We start from the raw sequence: 23,356 nt of genomic DNA, 5'->3' as shown, positions 1-23,356 counted from the left end.
TAACGTATTTTGATGCTACATTTTTACACACGGCACTAAACCTTGACTGAATAATGTTCAATCCTCTATTCTGTGTTTGTGTAATTACATGGTTGTTAACAATGCCAATTTGCAATGTAAAACACACTCGCAATCTACTAAAGATCACGACTGGAGAGTTGTCCTCAACAAGGACAAAAACCCAAGTCCCATTAGTAAGACTTTTTACACTTTGCACCTCAGTGTGTGAAAAACTAATAGACACTTGATCCATCTGTTGTTACATCCATGTTCTAGATAACATGTTTCCTGTTCAGGGTCATAGCAGGAGTTTGAGCCTATCCCAGCTGACTATGCCTTGGACCTAGGCTTTGTGTGGCCCTAAACAATATTTTGTTTGTGGCCCTATTTGTGTCCTTAATATTACTTATTTAAACTCCTGAAGGGCCACCCCCCTACCTTAAACCTAACGTCACCACTCCACATACACACAATCAGAATGTTTACATGCACTGAAAAATGAATTACTGACCTAATTTGGTTGAAATAGCTTTTTGAAACACTTTCAACATGCCGCTTGTATTGTCTTCTTTGATTTTGCATCGAAAAAACGTTAATAATTAATTTAATAATAATTTAATTTATAATTTAATTTTTGACATTTTAACATATGTAGATGATGTGATTGTAAACTAGTTCCTTCTTGCATGTATGAACTCCCAGCCATCCATCATTGTATCTTGCATTCTACGCATATGCCACACAGTATATCTTTTCAACGTGACAACTATGGAAGCACAGTAGATGGCGCACACTATGATCAGTAAGCCCATAATATTTACATGTTTATGTCAGTTTCTTCAATAACATTTTTCATCAAATGTTTGAACCAGAGGCATCCATCTATCCATCTTCTTACGCTTATCTGGGGTCGGGTCGCAGGGGCCTCAGCCCAAGCAGAAAAGCCTATACTTCTCTCGGTAAGCTTATGCGCAGGCAATTGTGTCTCTTAAATTAGTAAAACAGGGAGCACAATCCATTTAGCGTGTCTGTCTTCATGAATTTGCAGAATATATGCTCAAAATCAGAACGCCCACAATACTGGTAAGCAACAATGCCAATAGAATAATTTTACAGTTTACATACGCTTTTTTTTGGAACTTAGTAGATCAGGCCCAGTGTTTATGCGACGGGTCGACCCTGCTTTGACCACTCGCCAGTCAGATGCAGGGCAAATGGATGGAATTCTCACAGTAGCTGAATGAAAGCCAGCTATAAATCACATGGCTTCCATCTTTGTTTTACTTTACACTCAGTATTACAGTAAATCCTATTGGAAATATTTAATTAAAATGCGAAAAGTAGCTGCTTTTACAATTTAGAATCCACAAAATGCTTGCCTGACACCACACAGAGATGACTGAAAAGTTATCTTTCCCTGTACATAACCCCTAAACAACCCTGCTGCACTGTGTCATCGCTGCAATACACCTTTACGGGAACAAGCGGTGCACATTTTTCTTGTGGAAGAGAATGAATGTGACCCTGGTGGAGCAGATAGCAGTGGGCGAGCCCCAAACATAGTGTTACTTGTCAGGCCACACACAGCTCACTCTGTCAGCTCAGGGAGGAGTGGCGGGTCCTTGCTGGAGATAATTAAGGCATTAATCAGTTGTCAAACTCCTCAACGACATCCATCCATCAAACACATCTTAAACATCCCTTGGTACTGAATGTTAATAAGACAAAGGATGCAACTAGACTAGAAAAATTACTTTGTAGCCCACGGCACAGCAACATTGGTTTAACTGACACTGTCCTCTTTAGCAGGAAAGCGAAACAGACGTCGGCTTCAGTCGGTCACAATTTACTGCACAGTTTGTTCTATCTACATAAGTCAAAAGCCATTCTTCAACATATGTGCTATGCATGAAGGGCCTGATTTACTATGATCTAAATTCGCAGGAAAAGCCTTATCTCTGTAGCTATAGCCGCCCTTAACAGCAGGCCCGGCTGACCTATAAATGTGTGTTGGTCATGTAGGATGTCTTTTTGTTATTTTTTGTGATGTGTAATGTCTATTGTTCAAATGTACGGCAGTGACAATGAATTTCCCCAAGGGGACCAATAAATCTAAATCTAAATCTAAAAATCTATCATGCACTAAACAACGTGTGCAAACTATAAAATAGTGTGTACTATTAGTGGGCGAGTTGCGTGTGATCTACTAAGACTGTGTGTACAATTGTTAACTGGTGCAAACCCTCCTATTTAAATGAGGCTTTCACCATGGAAACACTCATTTACAGCACATTTATGTTATAACGCTTCTACATTTTTTTCTGGGTAATTTAGAAGCAGTCCTGCAGTGCGATCTACAACAGACCACAGTTTTTTGGCGTGCTGAAGGTGCGATCTTGGAAGATGCCGTTATTAACTGCGAGTGTGCGCTGTACTGTTCCGGACAAGACCTGGCTGCAGAAAAACATATTGGGGGAGGGGAGCATCCAGCATTTTTTTTTTTTTTAGTGGGGCAAACTTTTTCAACCTACAATTTATTTGCTTCAAGCTGAACAATAGCTCTGTGAACATCCCTACAGGGGTCACAGCCTTAGGAGAACTACATATATCATAACAAAGTATATACTGTGCTGTTTACGTGTTGAAGTACCCTTTAAAAAGCTCAAATTTACCCCACATGACAATACAGTGGTTGCCAAAAAAGGAATTCAAAATTAACCTCAACAGGAATAAGGGTACTTTCAGCTTTTTAAAGAGTAACTCAAAAAGTAAACGGTACAGACGCAAGAAAATTCATATTGTTCGTTGACACCAAAAAGCCTCAACTAAATTTGTAATCATCCCCTTAGGTCATCCATCAACTAAACAAATATAAAATGACAGTGCTGAATAGACAATATGTGTAATATTTTTTATTTTTGACAGTAAATATATGTTGACAAGAATACATAAGCTGGAGCTGTAGCCCGAATGCCTCTTTTCTCACAGCTATTTCTGTGTAATTGCAAGTTTTTAATATTTTTAATAAATATAAACGCCAAAACTGCAGCAACAGAACAATTCCAGTCTCAGTATTGTGAGCATTCTGATGATCAGCATTAGGTCTGCATATTTAGACACGCTACATGGATTGTGCTCCTTAATTTGCTCACTTAAAAATTCACCTCTGACCTGGAAGTGTATATTTACCCGGCATATAAACATTGAAGAGATGCAAGCGAAAAGTTAATTTTGATTTCTTATCTGCGCCTTGTTGTGCGAAGCTACAGAAAATGGCTGTGAGTGTAACCAAGAAGAGGGATTTCTTTGTCTGGACCGACGACGAGGTGGAGTTATTAGTAACAAACGATTAAAAAACATTGACTGGGAGTCCTCGCCATAGAAGTATGGGGACATTCTGTTGCAATTTCTCAAGTGCTACCCCTCACCAGTGGAGGCCAGCTCAAGCATCAAAGATTTTCCCCACCAAAAGGACGAAATAACTAACTTGCCATTTCTCTGTTACAAGACGATAATTGACAAACATATCCCACCAGGCTGCCGTTCTTCCAGGCCTTATCCAAAACCGTCGCTCAACATTGCTATTTTGCCATCTGAGATGTGGTGTATCCAAAATAGCTGCAATCGCGCGTTTCCTTCTCTTAAGGTATTCATGTGTGATTTCTACAAGCGCCTGTACATGTAGAAGAAGGAGAAACACGGGCATGTCTGGATGATTCGCCTCCATCTTTCTAGAGTTTACTTCTGAGTGGAAACCGGTTGTTATGAAGCTGGCTGTGGCGCGTTGTTTTTGACGTCACTTCCTCTCCGAACTGAGTTTATAAACGATCAATGAGTCCATACCGAGCTAAGAGATTCAAGAAATAGACTGGCGCACTTACCCGTGGAAAAAAAATTCCCAAGGAGGGGCACCTTAAACGATGGGTTAGTGTGGCTGACATTGGGTTTAGGCTAAATAGTTATTTGAGGAGTTATCCGGCCTAATAGAGACAGAGCCTCAGAGACGCAATCCTCTGCAAACCAGTTTAGTAGATCAGCTTTGCGTGCGCTATCAAGTTTGCACGTGTTTTATTACACGCAAATCTTTAGTAGATCAGGCTCCAAGTGTATTAAATAGATACAGTCGTAGTCAAAAGTTTACATACACTTGTAAAGAACATAATGTCATGGCTGTCTTAAGTTTCCAATAATTTCTACAACTCTTATTTTTTTGTGATAGTGTGATTGAAGCCCATACTTGTTGTTAAAAAAAAACATTCATGAAGTTTGGTTCTTTTATGAATTTATTATGGGTCTACTGAAAATGTGACCAAATCTGCTGGGTCAAAAGTATACATACAGCAATGTTAATATTTGGTTACATGTCCCTTGGCAAGTTTCACTGCAATAAGGCGCTTTTGGTAGCCATCCACAAGCTTCTGGTTGAATTTTTGACCACTCCTCTTCACAAAATTGGTGCAGTTCAGCTAAGTTTGTTGGTTTTCTGACATGTACTTGTTTCTTCAGGAATGTCCACATGTTTAAGTCAGGACTTTGGGAAGGCCATTCTAAAACCTTAATTGTAGCCTGATTTAGCCATTCCTTTACCACTTTTGACATGTGTTTGGGGTCATTGTCCTGTTGGAACACCCAACTGCATCCAAGACCCAACCTCTGGGCTGATGATTTTAGGTTGTCCTGAATAATTTGGAGGTAATCCTCCTTTTTTATTGTCCCATTTACTCTCTGTAAAGCACCAGTTCCATTGGCAGCAAAACAGGCCCAGAGCATAATACTACCACCACCATGCTTGACGGTAGGAATGGTGTTCCTGGGATTAAAGGCCTCACCTTTTCTCCTCCAAACATGTTGCTGGATTCTGTGGCCAAACAGCTTAATTTTTGTTTCATCTGACATCACATGGACAAAGATAAGACCTTCTGGAGGAAAGTTCTGTGGTCAGATGAAACAAAAATTTAGCTGTTCGGCCACATACCCAGCAATATGTTTGGAGGAGAAAAAGTGAGGCTTTTAATCCCAGGAACACCAAGCCTACCGTCAAGCATGGTGGTGGTAGTATTATGCTCTGGGTCTGTTTTGCTGCCAATGGAACTGGTGCTTTACAGAGAGTAAATGGGACAATGAAAAAGGAGGATTACCTCCAAATTCTTCAGGACAACCTAAAATCATCCGCCCCGAGGTTGGGTCTTCCAACAGGACAATGACCCCAAACACACGTCAAAAGTGGTAAAGGAATGGCTAAATCAGGCTACAATTAAGGTTTCAGAATGGCCTTCCCAAAGTCCTGACTTTAAACGTGTGGACAATGCTGAAGAAATGTCAGAAAACCAACAAACTTAGCTGAACTGCACCAATTTTGTGAAGAGGAGTGGTCAAAAATGCAACCAGAAGCTTGCCAGAAGCTTGTGGATGCCTACCAAAAGCACCTTATTGCAGTGAAACTTGCCAAGGGACATGTAACCAAATATTAACATTGTTGTATGTATACTTTTGATGCAGCAGATTTGGTCACATTTTCAGTAGACCCATAATAAATTCATAAAAGAACCAAACTTCATGAATGTTTTTTTTCACCAACAAGTATGTGCTCCAATCACACTATCACAAAAAAATAAGAGTTGTAGAAATGATTGGAAACTCAAGACACACATGACATTATGTTCTTTACAAGTGTATGTAAACTTTTGACCACGACTGTACATATTATAAAAGCATAAAAATGTCCAGTATGTAAAGGCATAACTGATGTGCGAAATTACATCATAAGAGCTTTTGTCACTCAAATACACTCTCGACAACTTTATGTTGGGCATTTAGCACTGGTTAATTTAAGGATCATTACTAATTTAAAGTCAAAATAGCACTTTTATCAGTTGAATTTGACAGTAAGCCTTGGACATTTTGAATAATAAATGTGCTGAAATGTTTCATCACTGTGAAGGACAGATGGAAAGCACTTAACAACTTTGTGCGCTGTGAGTGAAATTCCACTGCACATTACGCTAATGGAGCTGTGCTCTTCACATCCTGCACACAGATGTTTGCAGTTGAATTTAATTACCATCATTTATTTCCACTGCGGCTGACGTACAGACACCGGTGGTGCGATTTAACCGTTCACAGTACAGCAATTACCATGGTTCCTGCAAGTCAGTAATCTCACCAACTCTTTATCTGTACATCTGACCTGATGAGCAGGCCTCATGTAATTAAATTGCTGTCCTATGATTTTGATGATACCGACATTAATAGATTGGATAAGAGATGTATTTGACAAATGAAGGAAATTTTACTTAACAAATAAAAATGGAACGAACGGGTTGTAGAAAAGACATTTGCTCCTTTCACACTGTCCTTACAAAACCAGCTTTAACCAGGTTGTTATGATTCTGTTTCAAATGAGTTTAGCATGTCTGCATGTATCTGCAAAATAAATGCTGATTATCAAAACGCTCAGAATACTGGTAAAATATAATAATTTAGCGCTCGCAATGTGTTCTATCCAGACTGTTCTGCAGCCACTTTTTTACATCCATATATAGCACATGGAAAATGTGCGAGCAGACTGGCACAGTTAAATACACAAATGGCTGTTTTGTCTAGAATGCACTTTAACAGTATATCGGCCAGGGAAGTTGGTGTGTGCTGCATATTAAACAACATTACGAAAAAGTACAGGTTGGACCGTTGGAGCATATGATGCCATGAACGTGGAGAAAAATGAATGTCGTCAAAAACCTAACCATAAGGCGGTCTGGACCACATTTGCACTTGTTATCATTTGCAGGGGCAGTCTTAGTAGATTACCGGCAACACGCTCATTAATAGGACACTACACACAATTTTATAGTTTGTACATGCTATTTAGCACGCAGTTTTAGGATCTTGGTAGATCAAGCCCATTGTGCGATCTATGCATTTGTTTGCCAAACTGTTTGACATATTTTCAGGCATACAGACACTTCCCCAGACTCCAGAATAACTTTTCTACCAGTTTTTTTTTTTACCTGTCAATGCAGCAAAAACATGATGCCTGAATTCATTTATGATGTTGATGCTTCATCATCAGTATCTCTTCCTTGGAAACTTGCATGAAACATGAGCACTGAGTAATATTATCAGTCCTGCTTGTTTGCTCATGCTTGCAGTGTGATACAGGTAAATTAATTATAACAATGTTTGCCTTGAAAAAGAACTAAACTTCACAATCCACCTCGACTCTCACTGAATATTTTGCAGCTGCAATGATTTATAGTAATTTCTAAACTAAGTCACGTATAGTGATGAAAAATGAGAAAAGCAAATGAGTATGCGTATTTCAGAAATGTAAACCCACAAACTTGAATAGGCAAAATATTATGTAAACAGTACAGAGCAGCAAACTTTTCCCACTATAAAAAGCTGAAGTCGGAATTGTGGAAACATTTTGGGTACTGACCAGGAAGTCATTGAAGACAATGGCTCACCCATTTGCAAAACCTGCCATAAGAAAGGTGCAGCTAAAGGGTCTATTATGTACAATTTGTGGGCTCACCACCTAGTTTTATATGCCGAAGTAAAGGTAAGACATAATAACTGAGTTAATTTGTTAGTGTCAAGTTACTTCATAAAGAATTGAGTTCAATATAAAGGTGTCACAATCAGTAGCTTAGCGTTGAGTAAACAAGCAGCAAAAGGTACTCCTGTCAAGGGCTTCATTTAGTGACCATTCAAGGTTAGACGTGTGTGTAAAACACTAACAAAACAGAAGAGTGTTTACAGGGCAGATTTGACTTTTATTTCATTGCAAGAGAGAGAAACATTTTGTTTTATATTTACTATTTTGTACTATTATTTGATTACTGTTATTTTCTACTAGGGCTGGGCGATAAAACGATATCGATATATATCGCGATAGACACGTAATCGATATCAATAAAAAATGCATTAGTTAAAACTTTTTATTTTCTTTGTCGGAAGAAACCGGAAGTTGCAAAGCAAGGTTGGTTGCATTAATAAAGTCAATCACTTCCTGGTAACCGAGCAATGCAGGTAGTGATCACTGATTAGTTGGCGTGACATGCTAACAGCCAATCAGGTAACAGGTAGCTATCATGTCTGGTTGTGCCATCTTGTTGTCGTGTAGTTAATTATTTGCATGGAGTAAGAAGAGAAATCAGAAATGAGGACTGCAGACTACAAAGAAATTGTCGATAAAACCGGTAAAGTCACCTTGACAGTGTGGCCGGTTTTTTTAAACCGACCGTAGACACACTAAGGCGCTCGTAACAAGTAATACCACACCACCTAAGATGCGCTCACCCTTGAGCACAGGCGGCACTAAACCTGCATAAAGTAGTTCTTCTCAGGCTTCTCTATGTTCACATTTTCACACTTTGTAAGCATTTGTTACATATTCCTTATTTTTGCGCCCTAATTTTAAGAGGTTATTGTTAAGTGTTCAATGTTTTAAAATGTTGTTAACAAAGATTGAGTGTTTTCCATGTTGGTGTAAACATTTCTGCTTTGATAGCTGAGGGGATTATAATTAGAGGAAGGTGACATTTGAAAAAAATATCCATCCATCTTCTTCCGCTTATCCGAGATCGGGTTGCGGGGGCAGCAGCCTAAGCAGGGAAGCCCAGACTTCCCTCTCCCCAGTTACTTCGTCCAGCTCTTCCCGGGGGATCCCGAGGCGTTCCCAGGCCAGCCGGGAGACATAGTATTCCCAACGTGTCCTGGGTCTTCCCCGTGGCCTCCTACCGGTCGGACGTGCCCTAAACACCTCCCTAGGGAGGCGTTCGGGTGGCATCCTGACCAGATGCCTGAACCACCTCATCTGGCTCCTCTCCATGTGGAGGAGCAGCGGCTTTACTTTGAGCTCCCCCCGGATGGCAGAGCTTCTCCCCCCTATCTCTAAGGGAGAGCCCCGCCACCCGGCGGAGGAAACTCATTTCGGCCGCTTGTACCCGTGATCTTGTCCTTTCGGTCATAACCCAAAGCTCATGACCATAGGTGAGGATGGGAACGTAGATCGACCTGTAAATTGAGAGCTTTGCCTTCCGGCTCAGCTCCTTCTTCACCACAACGAACCGATACAGCGTCCGATCCGCCTGTCGATCTCACGATCCACTCTTCCCTCACTCGTGAACAAGACTCCGAGGTACTTGAACTCCTCCACTTGGGGCAGGGTCTCCTTCACAACCCGGAGATGGCACTTCACCCTTTTCCGGGCGAGAACCATGGACTCGGAATTGGAGGTGCTGATTCTCATCCTAGTCGCTTCACACTCAGCTGCGAACCGATCCAGTGAGAGCTGGAGATCCTGGCCAGATGAAGCCATCAGGACCACATCATCTGCAAAAAGCAGAGACCTAATCCTGCAGCCACCAAACCAGACCCCCTCAACGCCCTGACAGCGCCGAGAAATTCTGTCCATAAAAGTTATGAACAGAATCGGTGACAAAGGGCAGCCTTGGCGGAGTCCAACCCTCACTGGAAACATGTCCGACTTACTGCCGGCAATGCGTACCGAGCTCTGGCATTGGTCATACAGGGAGCGGACCGCCATAATCAGACAGTCCGATACCCCATACTCTCTGAGCACTCCCCACAGGACTTCCCGAGGGACACGGTCGAATGCCTTGTCCAAGTCCACAAAACACATGTAGACTGGTTGGGCAAACTCCCATGCACCCTCAAGGACCCTGCCGAGAGTATAGAGCTGGTCCACAGTTCCACAACCAGGACGAAAACCACACTGTTCCTCCTGAATCCGAGGTTCGACTATCTGGCGCAGCCTCCTCTCCAGTACACCTGAATAGACCTTACCGGGAAGGCTGAGGAGTGTGATCCCACGATAGTTAGAACACACCCGCCGGTTCCCCTTCTTAAAGAGAGGAACCACCACCCCGGTCTGCCAATCCAGAGGTACCGCCCTGGATGTCCACCCGATGCTGCAGAGTCTTGTCAACCAAGACAGCCCCACAGCATCCAGAGCCGTAAGGAACTCCGGGCGGATCTCATCGACCCCGGGGGCCTTGCCACCGAGGAGTTTTTTAACTACCTCAGCAACCTCAGCCCCAGAAATAGAAGAGCCCACCACAGATTCCCCAGGCACTGCTTCCTCATAGGAAGACATGTTGGTGGGATTGAGAAGGTCTTCGAAGTATTCCCTCCACCGATCCACAACATCCGCAGTCGAGGTCAGCAGAACACCATCCTCACCATACACGGTGTTGATAGTGCACTGCTTCCCCTTCCTGAGGCGGCGGATGGTGGTCCAGAATCGCTTCGAAGCTGTCCGGAAGTCGTTTTCCATGGCTTCCCCGAACTCCTCCCATGTCCGAGTTTTTGCCTCCGCGACCGCTGAAGCCGCACACCGCTTGGCCTGTCGGTACCTGTCCGCTGCTTCAGGAGTCCTATGAGCCAAAAGAACCCGGTAGGACTCCTTCTTCAGCTTGACGGCATCCCTCACCGCCGGTGTCCACAAACAGGTTCTAGGATTACCGCCATGACAGGCACCAACTACCTTGCGGCCACAGCTCCAATCAGCCGCCTCGACAATAGAGGTGCGGAACATGGTCCATTCGGACTCAATGTCCAGCACCTCCCTCGTGACATGTTCAAAGTTCTTCCGGTAGTGGGAATTGAAACTCTCTCTGACAGGAGACTCTGCCAGACGTTCCCAGCAAACCCTCACAATGCATTTGGGCCTGCCAGGTCTGTCCGGCATCCTCCCCCACCATCGCAGCCAACTCACCACCAGGTGGTGATCGGTAGAAAGCTCCGCCCCTCTCTTCACCCGAGTGTCCAAAACATGAGGCCGCAAATCCAAATGACACAACTACAAAGTCGATCATGGAACTGCGGCCCAGGGTGTCCTGGTGCCAAGTGCACATATGGACACCCTTATGTTTGAACATGGTGTTCGTTATGGACAATCTGTGACAGGCACAAAAGTCCAATAACAAAACACCGCTCGGGTTCAGACCGGGGCGGCCATTCTTCCCAATCACGCCTCTCCAGGTTTCACTGTCGCTGCCAACATGAGCATTGAAGTCCCCCAGTAGAACGAGGGAATCACCCGGGGGAGCACTCTCAAGTACTCCCTCGACTGAATCCAAAAAGGGTGGGTACTCTGAGCTGCGGTTTGGCGCGTAAGCGCAAACCACAGTCAGGACCCGTTCCCCCACCCGAAGGCGGAGGGAAGCTACCCTCTCGTCCACCGGGTTGAACTCCAACGTGCAGGCTCTGAGCCGGGGGGCAACAAGAATTGCCACCCCAGCCCGTCGCCTCTCACTGCCAGCAACGCCAGAGTGGAAGAGAGTCCAGCCCCTCTCGAGAGAACTGGTTCCAGAGCCCTTGCTGTGGGTCGAAGTGAGTCTGACTATATCTAGTCGGAACTTCTCCACCTCGCGCACTAGCTCAGGCTCCTTCCCCCCCAGCGAGGTGACGTTCAACGTCCCAAGAGCTAGCTTCTGTAGCCGAGGATCGGACCGCCAAGTGCCCAGCCTTCGGCTGCCGCCCAGCTCACATCGCACCCGACCTCTATGACCCCTGCTATGGGTGGTGAGCCTATTGGAGGGGGGACCCACGTTGCCTCTTCGGGCAGTGCCCGGCCGGGTCCCATGGGGACAGGCCCAGCCACCAGGCGCTCACCATCGTGCCCCACCTCCGGGCCTGGCTCCAGAGGGGGGCCCCGGTGACCTGCGTCCGGGCGAGGGAAATCTGGGTCCTTTGTTTTTATTTTTCATGGAGGTCTTCGAGCTGCTCTTTGTCTGATCCCTCACCTAGGACCAGTTTGTCTTGGGAGACCCTACCAGGGGGCATAAAGCCCCCGGACAACATAGCTCCTAGGATCATTGGGACACGCAAACTCCTCTACCATGGTAAGGTGGCAGCTCAGAGAGGAGGAAAAAAATATGTTTACATTTAATGTATTTTTCGACTTGGCCCTAGTGTAACAAGCTTGCGTACGCACAAAAACCTGTTGTACGCCATTTTTTTATTGCAAAGTTGAAGTCTATCAAGACTGACAGTGATGTGTAAATATCTGATGTACGCACATTTCTACAGGCCGTGTGATGCTGGGTAACAGTTCACAAAAAAATGTGCCAGCTTTTACCCCTTTACTGATTAATGAGCCCATCAGAGACATACGAACAATTACCCCGTCTACCCCCTAAATTTTGTGGTAAATTGCACAATTATATTTATATTGGGGGTAATCAGAGTCACCAACCTCTTCTAAAGTTTTACGTATCGTTGTGCGACTATCTTTTCAAACGGGGTGCAGCACTAATTTTCTCGAGTTAGTTTTGCCCACGCGCATCTATCTTTTCTTCACTTCCTAGATCGCACTGAGCTCAAGCACATGGCTACTTTCAATATGATTTGCGTATGTATAAGGGAGCGTAGTCAGGGCATGGTATTGGCGTGCCAAGCCACGCACCCGTCTGCGGTCGATTCCAAGTAGATTGCGGTGTAACAAAGAAATGTGCTTGGATTTGCGCGTGCGAAAATTTTAATACATCTGTATTTTTACTTGCGTACGCCCATTTTTAGTACGAAAGCCACGCAACTGTTGTCACATGAGGGCCCTGGTCCTAATTTTCGATAGGTCATAAACAATGTCAATAATATCGGTATCCACAGATTAGGGTTGTACGGTATACCGGTATTAGTATAGTACCGCGATACTAATGAATCATATTCGGTACTATAACGCCTCTGAAAAGTACCGGTCCGCCACCCCCCCGTAACCCCGTCGTGGTCACATCGTGTCATTGCTGGTTTACGAGCAGACGAGCATGTTCGGTAGCTCACAATCACGGAGTACTTACACACAGACACAGTGTGTAGACAGAAAAGAAAGAACGAACGCATTTTGGCTTAAAAAATGACGATAAAGGTGAAGTTATAACACTGAAACACCCACCGGAAAAGGTGCTTTAAGACATGGCTAGCTAGCTAGCAGCTAAAGTCCAGCCCCAGTCGGCAGTGTTTTAGCTACTTCTGCATCACTAATCCTTGTCTCCATTGCAACAAATAAAGTATGTTTCTTACAAGTATCATCCCTGCAGGACGAGGAATAGCTAAACATGCTTTATTACACACCGTAGCTCACCGGCGTCAAAATGTAAACAAACGCCATTGGTGGATCTACACCTGACATCTACTATAATGATACCAAGTATAGGACATATCTAGTCGATACTACTATGGACACGTCAATATTTTTTAGCATCACATCTTCTTTCGTTTTTAAAAAATGTATATTATGTTTATAAACTCAGTAAATATGTCCCTGGACACACGAGGACTTTGAATATGACCAATGTATGATCCTGTAACGACTTGGTATCGGATTGATACCCAAATTTGTGGTATCATCCAAAACTAATGGGAAGCATAGAGAAGCAGAAGAATAAATAATTATTGCATTTTAATAGAAGTGTAGATACAACATGTCAAAAGAGAAAGTAAGCCGATATTAACAGTAAATTAACAAGTAGATTAATAATTTGTTTTCTACCACTTGCCCTTGATAATGTTGACAAAATAATAGAATGGAAAATGACACAATATGTTACTGCATATGTCAGCAGACTAAATTAAGAGCCTTTGTTTGCTTACTTACTACTAAAAGACAAGTTGTCTCGTATGTTCACTATTTTATTTAAGGACAAAATTGCAATAAGAAACATATGTTTAATGTACCTTAAGCTTTTTTGTTAAAATAAAGCCAATAATGCAATTTTTTGTGTTCCCCTTTATTTAGAAAAGTATCGAAAAGTACCAAAAAGTATCAAAATAATTTTGGGACCGGTACCGGTACCAAAATATTGGTATCGGGACAACACTACTACAGATATAAAACACTAATATCGTAAATACAGTTTTTAAGTCATATCGCCCAGCCCTATTTGCGACAGTAATAAATAACACATTGAAATCTCTTAGGAATGTCAATGTGATTTTATAAATGTTTTCTTATGACGTTAATCAATGCATAATAGTCATAATAACCGTGAAACTGTGATTATTACTCAGACTATAATTGTATAGTCAAAATCTATAATTGTTGTATCCCTAGCTGACAGTTTAAGGAAGTATGAAGGTGCCAGTCCTTGTCGATGACCTAACAGAAAAATGATCCCCTTTTCACAAAAAAAAAAAACACAACAACATGAAAACATTTTTGCGCAGTAAGCCGCCAAGCATAAGCAATATCTGGTGTTAAATGGTTTAGGGTCCTTACAAGCACATCGCTGTTTGTCTTGAAGACAAGCCTGGGCGTGTCCTGAGTAAAGCTGTGCTGGAGTAATTTCCCACCGAGGCCATCGTCGTCTCTCGCCTGGGGTGGGGGGAGAAATAATGGCTTCTTTTTATGGATGGACAAAATGAACAAGTGAACAGACCCAACAAGTCAACTCAAGAATGAAAAACAAGAGTGAGGAACAGAAATGGTGACTGTAACATAGCGAAGCATTTATTGGTTTATGGATAAACCAATAAAAGAGCTTCTTTAAACTAAAAACTGTGGGAGTGAGTGTTCATGCAGAATTTCACTTCGGAGTGCACAATTATCTCATGACAGATGAAAATAAAACATAATGATAACAAATGTAAATGATACAAACAAATTAAATATGAATATATTTTAAATCTAAATATTTTTTTGTTTGATCCTGCTTCTGCTGCACTTGAAGCAGAGGTATACAAAGCAGAAGCCACCAGTAAAACGGACAAATCTTCATTTATATTAATTTAATTTTCGCCAAACCCAATTGGAAGTTCAGGCTAATATTTACAGTAAATATCCGTGGGTCCGCTTGCCAAGTACTACAATATGCTGAAAAAATTCAAATGTGTGTTTCCATAATTGGTCAGATGAAGACATGGTCAGAAGGAATATAAACCAATCCAATATCTGAAGTGCTAAACACCAGTGTTATAACCTCATTATATGAACATTTTATAAAAAAATGGAAAGCACTACACAGGATAACATTAGCACAAACATACCATGAGATGAATAGTAAAATTGAATGTAAAAGTAAAATATTTAGATTTCCAGTCTCTTTACCTGCTCTGCTGACAAACCGCCCTGCATTTGGATAATCCTTAATGTATCATCATTTATCACTTAAGTCCCTGAGCGGCACTCCAATGCACATGCCAACTGTCTAATCATATCGTATGTTTAATTCTTGTGTAGGCGAAGCAGAAACAGTATGAAGCCAGAACACTACCAGTAAGATTTGGTATCAAAAATGTAGAAAAATGTGTATTGGCAGCGAAGCAAGTTTTGGCATCAAATAAATACAAACATTACAAAATACAAAAATACAATATTTTTGGTGGATGTTTTCAATGCCAATATTCATATTTTTGTAAACTTTCATTGTTTTTGTGTGTTTCAAAGGTTTTTATGATTGCTTCTCTTTTTTACAGTTTTGTCTCTTTTTTTTCGGTTTTGGTTCTTTTTTTTACGGTTTCAAAATAACGGCAGTGTTTTAACGTGAGGGGCGGGTGCCTGTGGGCGGGGCTTATAACAAGTTTACAAAAACTTACAAAAACACCGTAGAAGAAAGGAGGACCGATGGCGTCTAAATCAAGTGTAAAAGTTATATGATATATTTGTATTAACCTAGCCATACTTTGAGGATGTAGTATAAGCAGTACAGAAATTATGTATTTTTAAATTATCCATGTTTGTCTCGATGTAGCCGTGATATTTAACGAAACTCCGATTGAACAATACTTTGTCACTTTAATTTTAACTTTGTTACATTTACACGTGGAGAGAATAGAGCGACTTTAAAATGTAAGTGTTGCTGTATTTATTCATTTAAAACATTTAACACCAGACCTGTAAAGCTGGTGTGACATGAGCTTGTATGTGTTAAAATACAAGACTTCGACTATTGTAATGTTGAGCGACCTCCGGTGGTTCATCCTCTTGTGCCCCTGGGGGGGAGCCGATCATTTCCAGGCTGTGGAGACATGCACGGAACTTTTTTCAGCGTTTGGAAGTACAGTAAAACCTTACATCTGATCTATCTTTTTCTTTCTACGTTTACACCTAAATAGGTGGACTCATGTCTTATCGTGTGTCTTATTGTATTGTCAAGTGTTATTTTGACTCGTATAAATTAATAAACAATGTGCTGAAACTACCGCTGTTGTGATTAATTACCTGCCTTAATTGCAAATAATACAAAATTGGGGGATACATTCAGATATCCTAAATAATATTCCACATAATATTTACATGTACATTTGAAAGTGCAACCTACACCATATTAACATCATCAACTGCTAAAATGTAGAGCTGAGGGATTATTTAAAACATAGGCTGGACTTTTAGAACAAACATTTCTATTAACAATTACATTAAAACATATTTAAAAATAATATCTGAGTAGTACTTTTTGATGTTACTGTATATAATTCAACAAGAAAGACAAAGACAATCTCTGTCTTTGTGGGACAACTGGACAAAGCTGATGGTTGACTGTTACATTTTATTTAAAAAGTTAAACAATCATATAATGAATCCTCCATAAACCTTATCATAACTAATAATTATGAGTAATATTATTATGAGCAATAATTATTTTTTTGCTTTGTAAAGACAATTTATGCAAAAGAATGAATTAATAAATAACCGAAATATATCCTAATAAACTCTTAATGCTGAATTATGCTGCATATATAAAACCAATTGTGAAAGTAACAAAGTTGACCAGAGTGCTTTACGAAGTAGTTAAAGAGTAATAAAAGTAGTTGACTTTATCATGTTTACGAATACAATATTTCTCTTTGAGCAGGAGACGAATCTGCCGACAGCAACACATACAGGTCTACTCAAGATCATTTTTAAAAACTACTTTTTAAAGCTTAAAACTTTTTCAGGGTAAACTTGTTGTAAGCCCCGCCCACAGGCACCTGGGTAAACACTGCCTTTAGTTTGAAAGCGTAAAAAAAAGAAGCAAAACCGAAAAAAAGAAGAAGCCATCATTTAAAACCTTTGAAACACACAAAAACAATCAAAGCGTACAAAAATATGGAAAATTGTGATCGAAAATATCCAGCTAAATTATTGTAATTTTTCATCGTTTATATTTATTTGTTGCCAAAACTTGTTTCTGTGCCATACAACTTTTTCTACAATGTACATTTTTTGGGGGGATGCCAAATTTTAATGGCAGTGTTCTGGCTCCATAAAACAGCAACTTGTAACAGTATATCAACTCTTTATTGCTTAAACGGCAAAATTGTCGATCACCCTGCGTATCTGAAACCTACCTATGGTTTCTGGGTGATGTACTATATGTACTATGTATAAACATTTACTTCCTGGTTCACATGTATTTATTTAACGTTATGTATCCAGGATAAGGCAATTAAGAACAGATTTTAATCCATCCATCCATTTTCTACCGCTTATTCCCTTCGGGGTCGCGGGGGGCGCTGGAGCCTATCTCAGCTACAATCGGGCGGAAGGCGGGGTACACCCTGGACAAGTCGCCACCTCATCGCAGACAGATTTTAATTTTCAATGATAACCTAGCAAAAAGGCAGCATTTACACGACAGAGTTGTTGACGTGTGATGATAATCTCTCATCGTCTCTCTTTTCTATTACCTTACCTTGAATCATAGTGCATATTTTGATTATTTTGTTGTGTAGAATGTTAGAAAATCTTTGATTAAGTGAAATAACAGAACAATAGTAAGTATGAAAAACATTAACCTTATGACTAGGGATGTCCGATAATGGCTTTTTGCCTATTACCGATATTCCGATATTGTCCAACTCTTTAATTACCGATACCGATATCAACCGATACCGATATCAACCGATATATACAGTCGTGGAATTAACACATTATTATGTCTAATTTGGACAACCAGGTATGGTGAAGATAAGGTACTTTTAAAAAAAAATTATAAAATAAAATTAGATAAATAAATTAAAAACATTTTCTTGAATAAAAAAGAAAGTAAAACAATATAAAAACAGTTACATAGAAACTAGTAATTAATGAAAATGAGTAACATTAACTGTTAAAGGTTAGTACTATTAGTGGACCAGCAGCACGCACAATCATGTGTGCTTACGGACTGTATCCCTTGCAGACTGTATTGATATATATTGATATATAATGTAGGAACCAGAATATTAATAACAGAAAGAAACAACCCTTTTGTGTGAATGAGGAGGGAGGTTTTTTGGGTTGGTGCATTAATTGTAAGTGTATCTTGTGTTTTTTATGTTGATTTAATTAAAAAAAAAACAAAAAAAAAACACGATACCGATAATAAAAAAAAACGATATCGATAATTTCCGATATTACATTTTAACGCATTTATCGGCCGATAATATCGGCAGGCCGATATTATCGGACATCCCTACTTATGACAGATGTATGCTTTTGAAGTGGAGTGTTAGTCTGTGTTTTGGTGTCATTAAAACTAAGGGCATTATGCAGGAAGTTGAATGACATACGACTTATACGTGCATTGTTAGCCTAAAAAAAGTATTTCAAAAAAATGAATACAAAAATCACTGAATGTTAATCAATCTAAATAAAGATAGGAAGTTACAAAGCAATTAAGAAGACATACAAACACAGTACTTATTAAATACAATACTGAAAGAAGGAAAACCATTATAAAAGCAAATGTATCAATAATAATAATGATAATATCAATAGTTTAACGTTGTTAATCAAAAGATTCATTTAAAAAATCATAAAAATTGGCAAAACAAATGTATAATTAGTTTTTTTAAATCAATTCTCGAAATAATTTTGGAGCATCAATTTAATATAAGATAATATAATACAATATGATATAATATATTATAATGTAATGTAATGTAATATAATATAATACAATTTAATAATATAACATTATATAATATAATATAATATAATTATTGCAACTATAATTATTTGATACTTGTTTATATTGACAAATATTGTGTTTTAGACTGCAATATTAAGTATGTTTAGCTTGTGTGCTATTGTGTGCTTGGCTGTTGGACGCGGACTTTATTTTTTTTTACCGACCGCCCGCTTTGCTTGTTTTTTTTATATTATCAATTATCGCTTTCCGCTGGTGTTTTGTTTTGCTGATATTTGCAGGGTCAAATTTCAGTCCGTGTTTATTGCATTTTTATTGGTCGTAAATTTTGATTCGCCGAAAGTTTTATCAATGACAAATACTGCCTCAGTTTGCACTCGGACAACTTCACTGCGAGAGGCTGTCAAAAGAAAGACTTCATGGTAAACACTAAGGTGAGTGTAAAGTCAACCTTTTTAACTTCATCCTGTGCCATATCTCCAGTAAATGACTTGTTTTAGGCTTTGTGAGTCCATGGAAACTTCACTTTTATCTTCCGCTGTATCAACATCGTTCGAGGATGGAGACAGGCTAGCTGTTAGCTTTAAGCTAACCAGCACCCGACCAGACTCCTCCACCCCAAAAACTTTGATTGATTGATTGATTGAGACTTTTATTAGTAGGTTGCACAGTGAAGTACATATTCTGTACAATTGACCACTAAATGGTAACACCCGAATAAGTTTTTCAACTTGTTTAAGTCGGGGTCCACTTAAATTGATTCATGATACAGATATATACTATCATATATACTATCATCATAATACAGTCATCACACAAGATAATCACATTGAATTATTTACATTATTTACAATTAGGGGTGTGGAGGGGTGGGGGAGGATATGGACATCAAGTAGTGGACATAGAGAGAGAGAGAGAGAGAGAGAGAGAGAGAGAGAGAGAGAGAGAGAGAGAGAGAGAGAGAGAGAGAGAGAGAGAGAGAGAGAGAGAGAGAGAGAGAGAGAGAGAGAGAGAGATCAGAAGGCATAAGAAAAAGTATCTGCATTTGATTGTTTACATTTGATTATTAGCAATCCGGGGAGGGTGTTAGTTTAGGGTTGTAGCTGCCTGGAGGTGAACTTTTATTGCGGTTTTGAAGGAGGATAGAGATGCCCTTTCTTTTATACCTGTTGGGAGCGCATTCCACATTGATGTGGCATAGAAAGAGAATGAGTTAAGACCTTTGTTAGTTCGGAATCTGGGTTTAACGTGGTTAGTGGAGCTCCCCCTGGTGTTGTGGTTATGGCGGTCATTTACGTTAAGGAAGTAGTTTGACATGTACTTCGGTATCAGGGAGGTGTAGCGGATTTTATAGACTAGGCTCAGTGCAAGTTGTTTAACTCTGTCCTCCACCTTGAGCCAGCCCACTTTAGAGAAGTGGGTAGGAGTGAGGTGGGATCTGGGGTGGAGGTCTAGAAGTAACCTGACTAGCTTGTTCTGAGATGTTTGGAGTTTAGATTTGAGGGTTTTGGAGGTGCTGGGGTACCAGGAGGTGCATGCGTAATCGAAAAAGGGTTGAACGAGAGTTCCCGCCAGAATCCTCAAGGTGCTTTTGTTGACCAGAGAGGAAATTCTGTAGAGAATCTCGTTCGTTGGTTAACCTTTTTGATTACCTTGGTTGCCATTTTATCACAGGAAAGGTTAGCCTCTAGAATGGAACCTAGGTAGGTGACCTCATCTTTCCTGGTGATAACAATGTCACCTACTTTTATGGTGAAGTCATTGACTTTCTTAAGTTTGATGTGGGACCCAAACAGGATGGATTCTGTTTTACCCAAGTGTATGGATAGCTTGTTGTCAGCGAGCCAGGTGCAAGTTCTACAGAGCTCAGCACTGAGGATTTTCTCCACCTGTGACTTGTCCTTGCCGGATACCAGCAAGGCAGAGTCATACTTTGCAGGCCAACAAACGGGTCAAATATGTGCCTTTTGAAGTGTTAATGTGCGAGGAGTGTTCAAAAGGAGTCTCTTGGAGAAGTGGCTGACAAGTTAGCAAGTGTTGCTCGCATTGCTGATAGTGATCACCGTCATTGTTTACTGAAGCAGAAATGTTGACTGTGCGTTATGATAAACGCGCATGCGTCGCCAGGCTCTGCTTTTTATCGATAGACTTATCAGATAAAATGTTTTATTATCTAAAGCACTGGTGTCAAAAGTGTGGGGCCCGCAGATAATGTTTTAAAGGCCCACGGCACATTTTAAAAATACTAATAAAATAAACCAAAACATAACAAAAGTGGAATAAAAAGCTTACAGTTGAAATGTAATTTAGAAAAAGTTCCAATGTTGATTAATAAAACAAAGCTGTTTTTTTTCTTTAAAACTGTCATTGCTCAAAACATATTATATTTAATAAAAATCAATGTTTTTATGAATTATTGACCTATCCAAGGCTCCGATTACTTCACATCAAATATTCCACTTTTGAAAAATATTTTTTGTGGAAGATTTTGCATATTTTGTGTTTGCCATAAAAACACATACCGTATTTCCTTGAATTGGCGCCGGGAATATAGTATTCGCCTGCCTAGAATTACAGCCGGGTCAAACTCGTTTCGCAAAATAATTAGCGCATGCTTGGCACTTCCGCCGGGTCAAATATGAGTCATTAAATGACTCCCGCCTCCAGGTGGTAGAGGGCGCTAGTGATCATTCTTGCGACTACCAGTACTGCAGGAGACAGGTACTGCAGAAGAAGACAACAAGCAGCAAGCATGCAGCAATTGTTTGCTTGCACTTTTAACATGGAGGATTACATATCTAAAATAAAACCGTTTTCTAAACTGGACTTTCAATCGAAGCAGGAGGTAATAATTAAAGGAATATCTCCAGAGACTTTTAAAATTGAAGAAAGATGAGAAAGACTGCCTTTGATCAGAAGCAGCTGCACATGGACCCATCTACAAGTAAAGGTAAGATCATAATAACGTTTTTTTTATTAAATGTGTTTTTCATGATAAGGTATGCGCCGGAGTGAGAAGAGGTTTTAAAATAATTAGAGCATGCTTGCTCATTCCGCATGGTTTTGGTAACCGCAGGAGTGAGAAGAGGTTTTAAATTAATTAGCGCCCCTGCGGCTATTCAAGGAAATACGGTAGTTTTCTTTGACAAAAAGAAAAGAAAAGGGCAGAAAACAAACAAAACAAAAAAACAACATTAAAAAACAAACAGAATTGATGGATGGATCTGAAGTTGATGAATGTTTATAACTGAATAAATGTACATATGCATAACATTTTGTTTATTTTGTATAATTTTTTAAATGAATTAAGTAACGTTTATGACAACCTTTTTCCAAAACACAATATAGAATGTGAGATACAACAGAATAATGCATACATTTATCATTTGTTTTCAAAACGGTTACAAAAAAGTGGGACCCCAAAATTTTACTGTGGGACCCCATTTTTATGACTTGATGGGGTCCCTGGGACCCCATTTTGAAAATTTCTAGAGCCAACACTGAAGCTATCTATTAGCAACTGGAGTTTTGCCATTCTCACTGCCCCTGATCTGCTTGTCCACACGTGTTGGTTTCCACAGACTTTCAGCCTGATTCCATTGATGTAATTAATGTGCCTTCTGCTTATCACGACCTCCAGGAGGTATTCAATTATGATCGTGCACTCTTCCTTCCTCCATCGGTCATGTGATTGCTGTATCGATCTCCTCCTGGGTGCTAAATTGCCCTGATCGCAACTTTATAATATTTCTCGGCCTGAGTGTGAGAAATGACATCTTCACTTGCGTCCGTCATTTTTTGGCCTCGCTCCTCACACTTTTTTTTTTATAGAGAAGAAGGATAAATCCTTTTGACCGTTTATTGATTATCGTGCATTAAATCAGATTACTATCAAGAATAATAAGTATACACTTCCTCTGCTAGGTTCGGCATTCAGTGCTATTCATCAAGCTAAGTTTTTACCAAGTTGGACCTTTGCAACAGATACCATTTTAGTACGCATCCGGGAGGGAGATGAAGGAATGGAAAACAGCATTCAACACCCCCATTGGTCATTTCAAGCATTTGGTGATACCTTTTGGTCTAACTAATGCTCTTGCCGTGTTCCAGTTTTTGATTATTGATGTGCTATGTGACATGCTGTGTCGCTTTGTTTTTGTTTATTCAGACGACATTCTAATTTTTTCCCCCGACGTTGGAGGAACATTCTCAGCGAGTACATCTTCATCTTCAAAAATTGCATGTATTCCGTCAAGTGATTTCTTCCCGGAAGTGAAAACCAGTGGTGGTCAACCAAGCTAAGATGGCTGTTGTACAGTAAGCAGCGCGCACACTGAGTACACAGGGGGCCTATATATTCCTGCAAAAAATCAAACTATGCAATGGAATAGATACCTATACTTAAAAAAAAGATTTGTAGAGTTATAAAGGATTATTCGTCGGTGGAGTTTCCAAACTTATCGATCGATCATGTGCTCCAGACAACATTCTACATGACA

The 23,356-nt window shown here is 40.3% G+C and overlaps 1 protein-coding gene across 4 annotated transcripts in view; it reads right to left on the bottom strand.

Moving 5' to 3' along the window:
* The window catches only part of sobpa (sine oculis binding protein homolog (Drosophila) a), a 102,077-nt gene that overhangs the window by 5,883 nt on the left and 72,838 nt on the right, over window positions 1-23,356 (bottom strand). For 3 of the 4 annotated variants that reach the window (XR_009825278.1, XM_062041716.1, XM_062041717.1), the window contains exon 5: window positions 14,243-14,338. The exons of the other annotated variant lie outside the window; for it this stretch is intronic. Coding sequence is in view for 2 of the 3 variants with exons in the window: in XM_062041716.1 (XP_061897700.1) it covers window positions 14,243-14,338 (96 nt within the window). In the remaining variant the exon portion in view is untranslated. The remainder of the gene's footprint in view (window positions 1-14,242; window positions 14,339-23,356) is intronic. 4 annotated transcript variants of the gene reach the window in all.

This window comes from Entelurus aequoreus, linkage group LG03 (genome assembly GCF_033978785.1).
Source record: "Entelurus aequoreus isolate RoL-2023_Sb linkage group LG03, RoL_Eaeq_v1.1, whole genome shotgun sequence".
In the NCBI taxonomy this organism is placed as follows: Eukaryota; Metazoa; Chordata; class Actinopteri; order Syngnathiformes; family Syngnathidae; genus Entelurus; species Entelurus aequoreus.
Note: the sequence above shows the minus strand (reverse complement) of the source record. Positions and strands in the feature narration are given on the sequence as shown.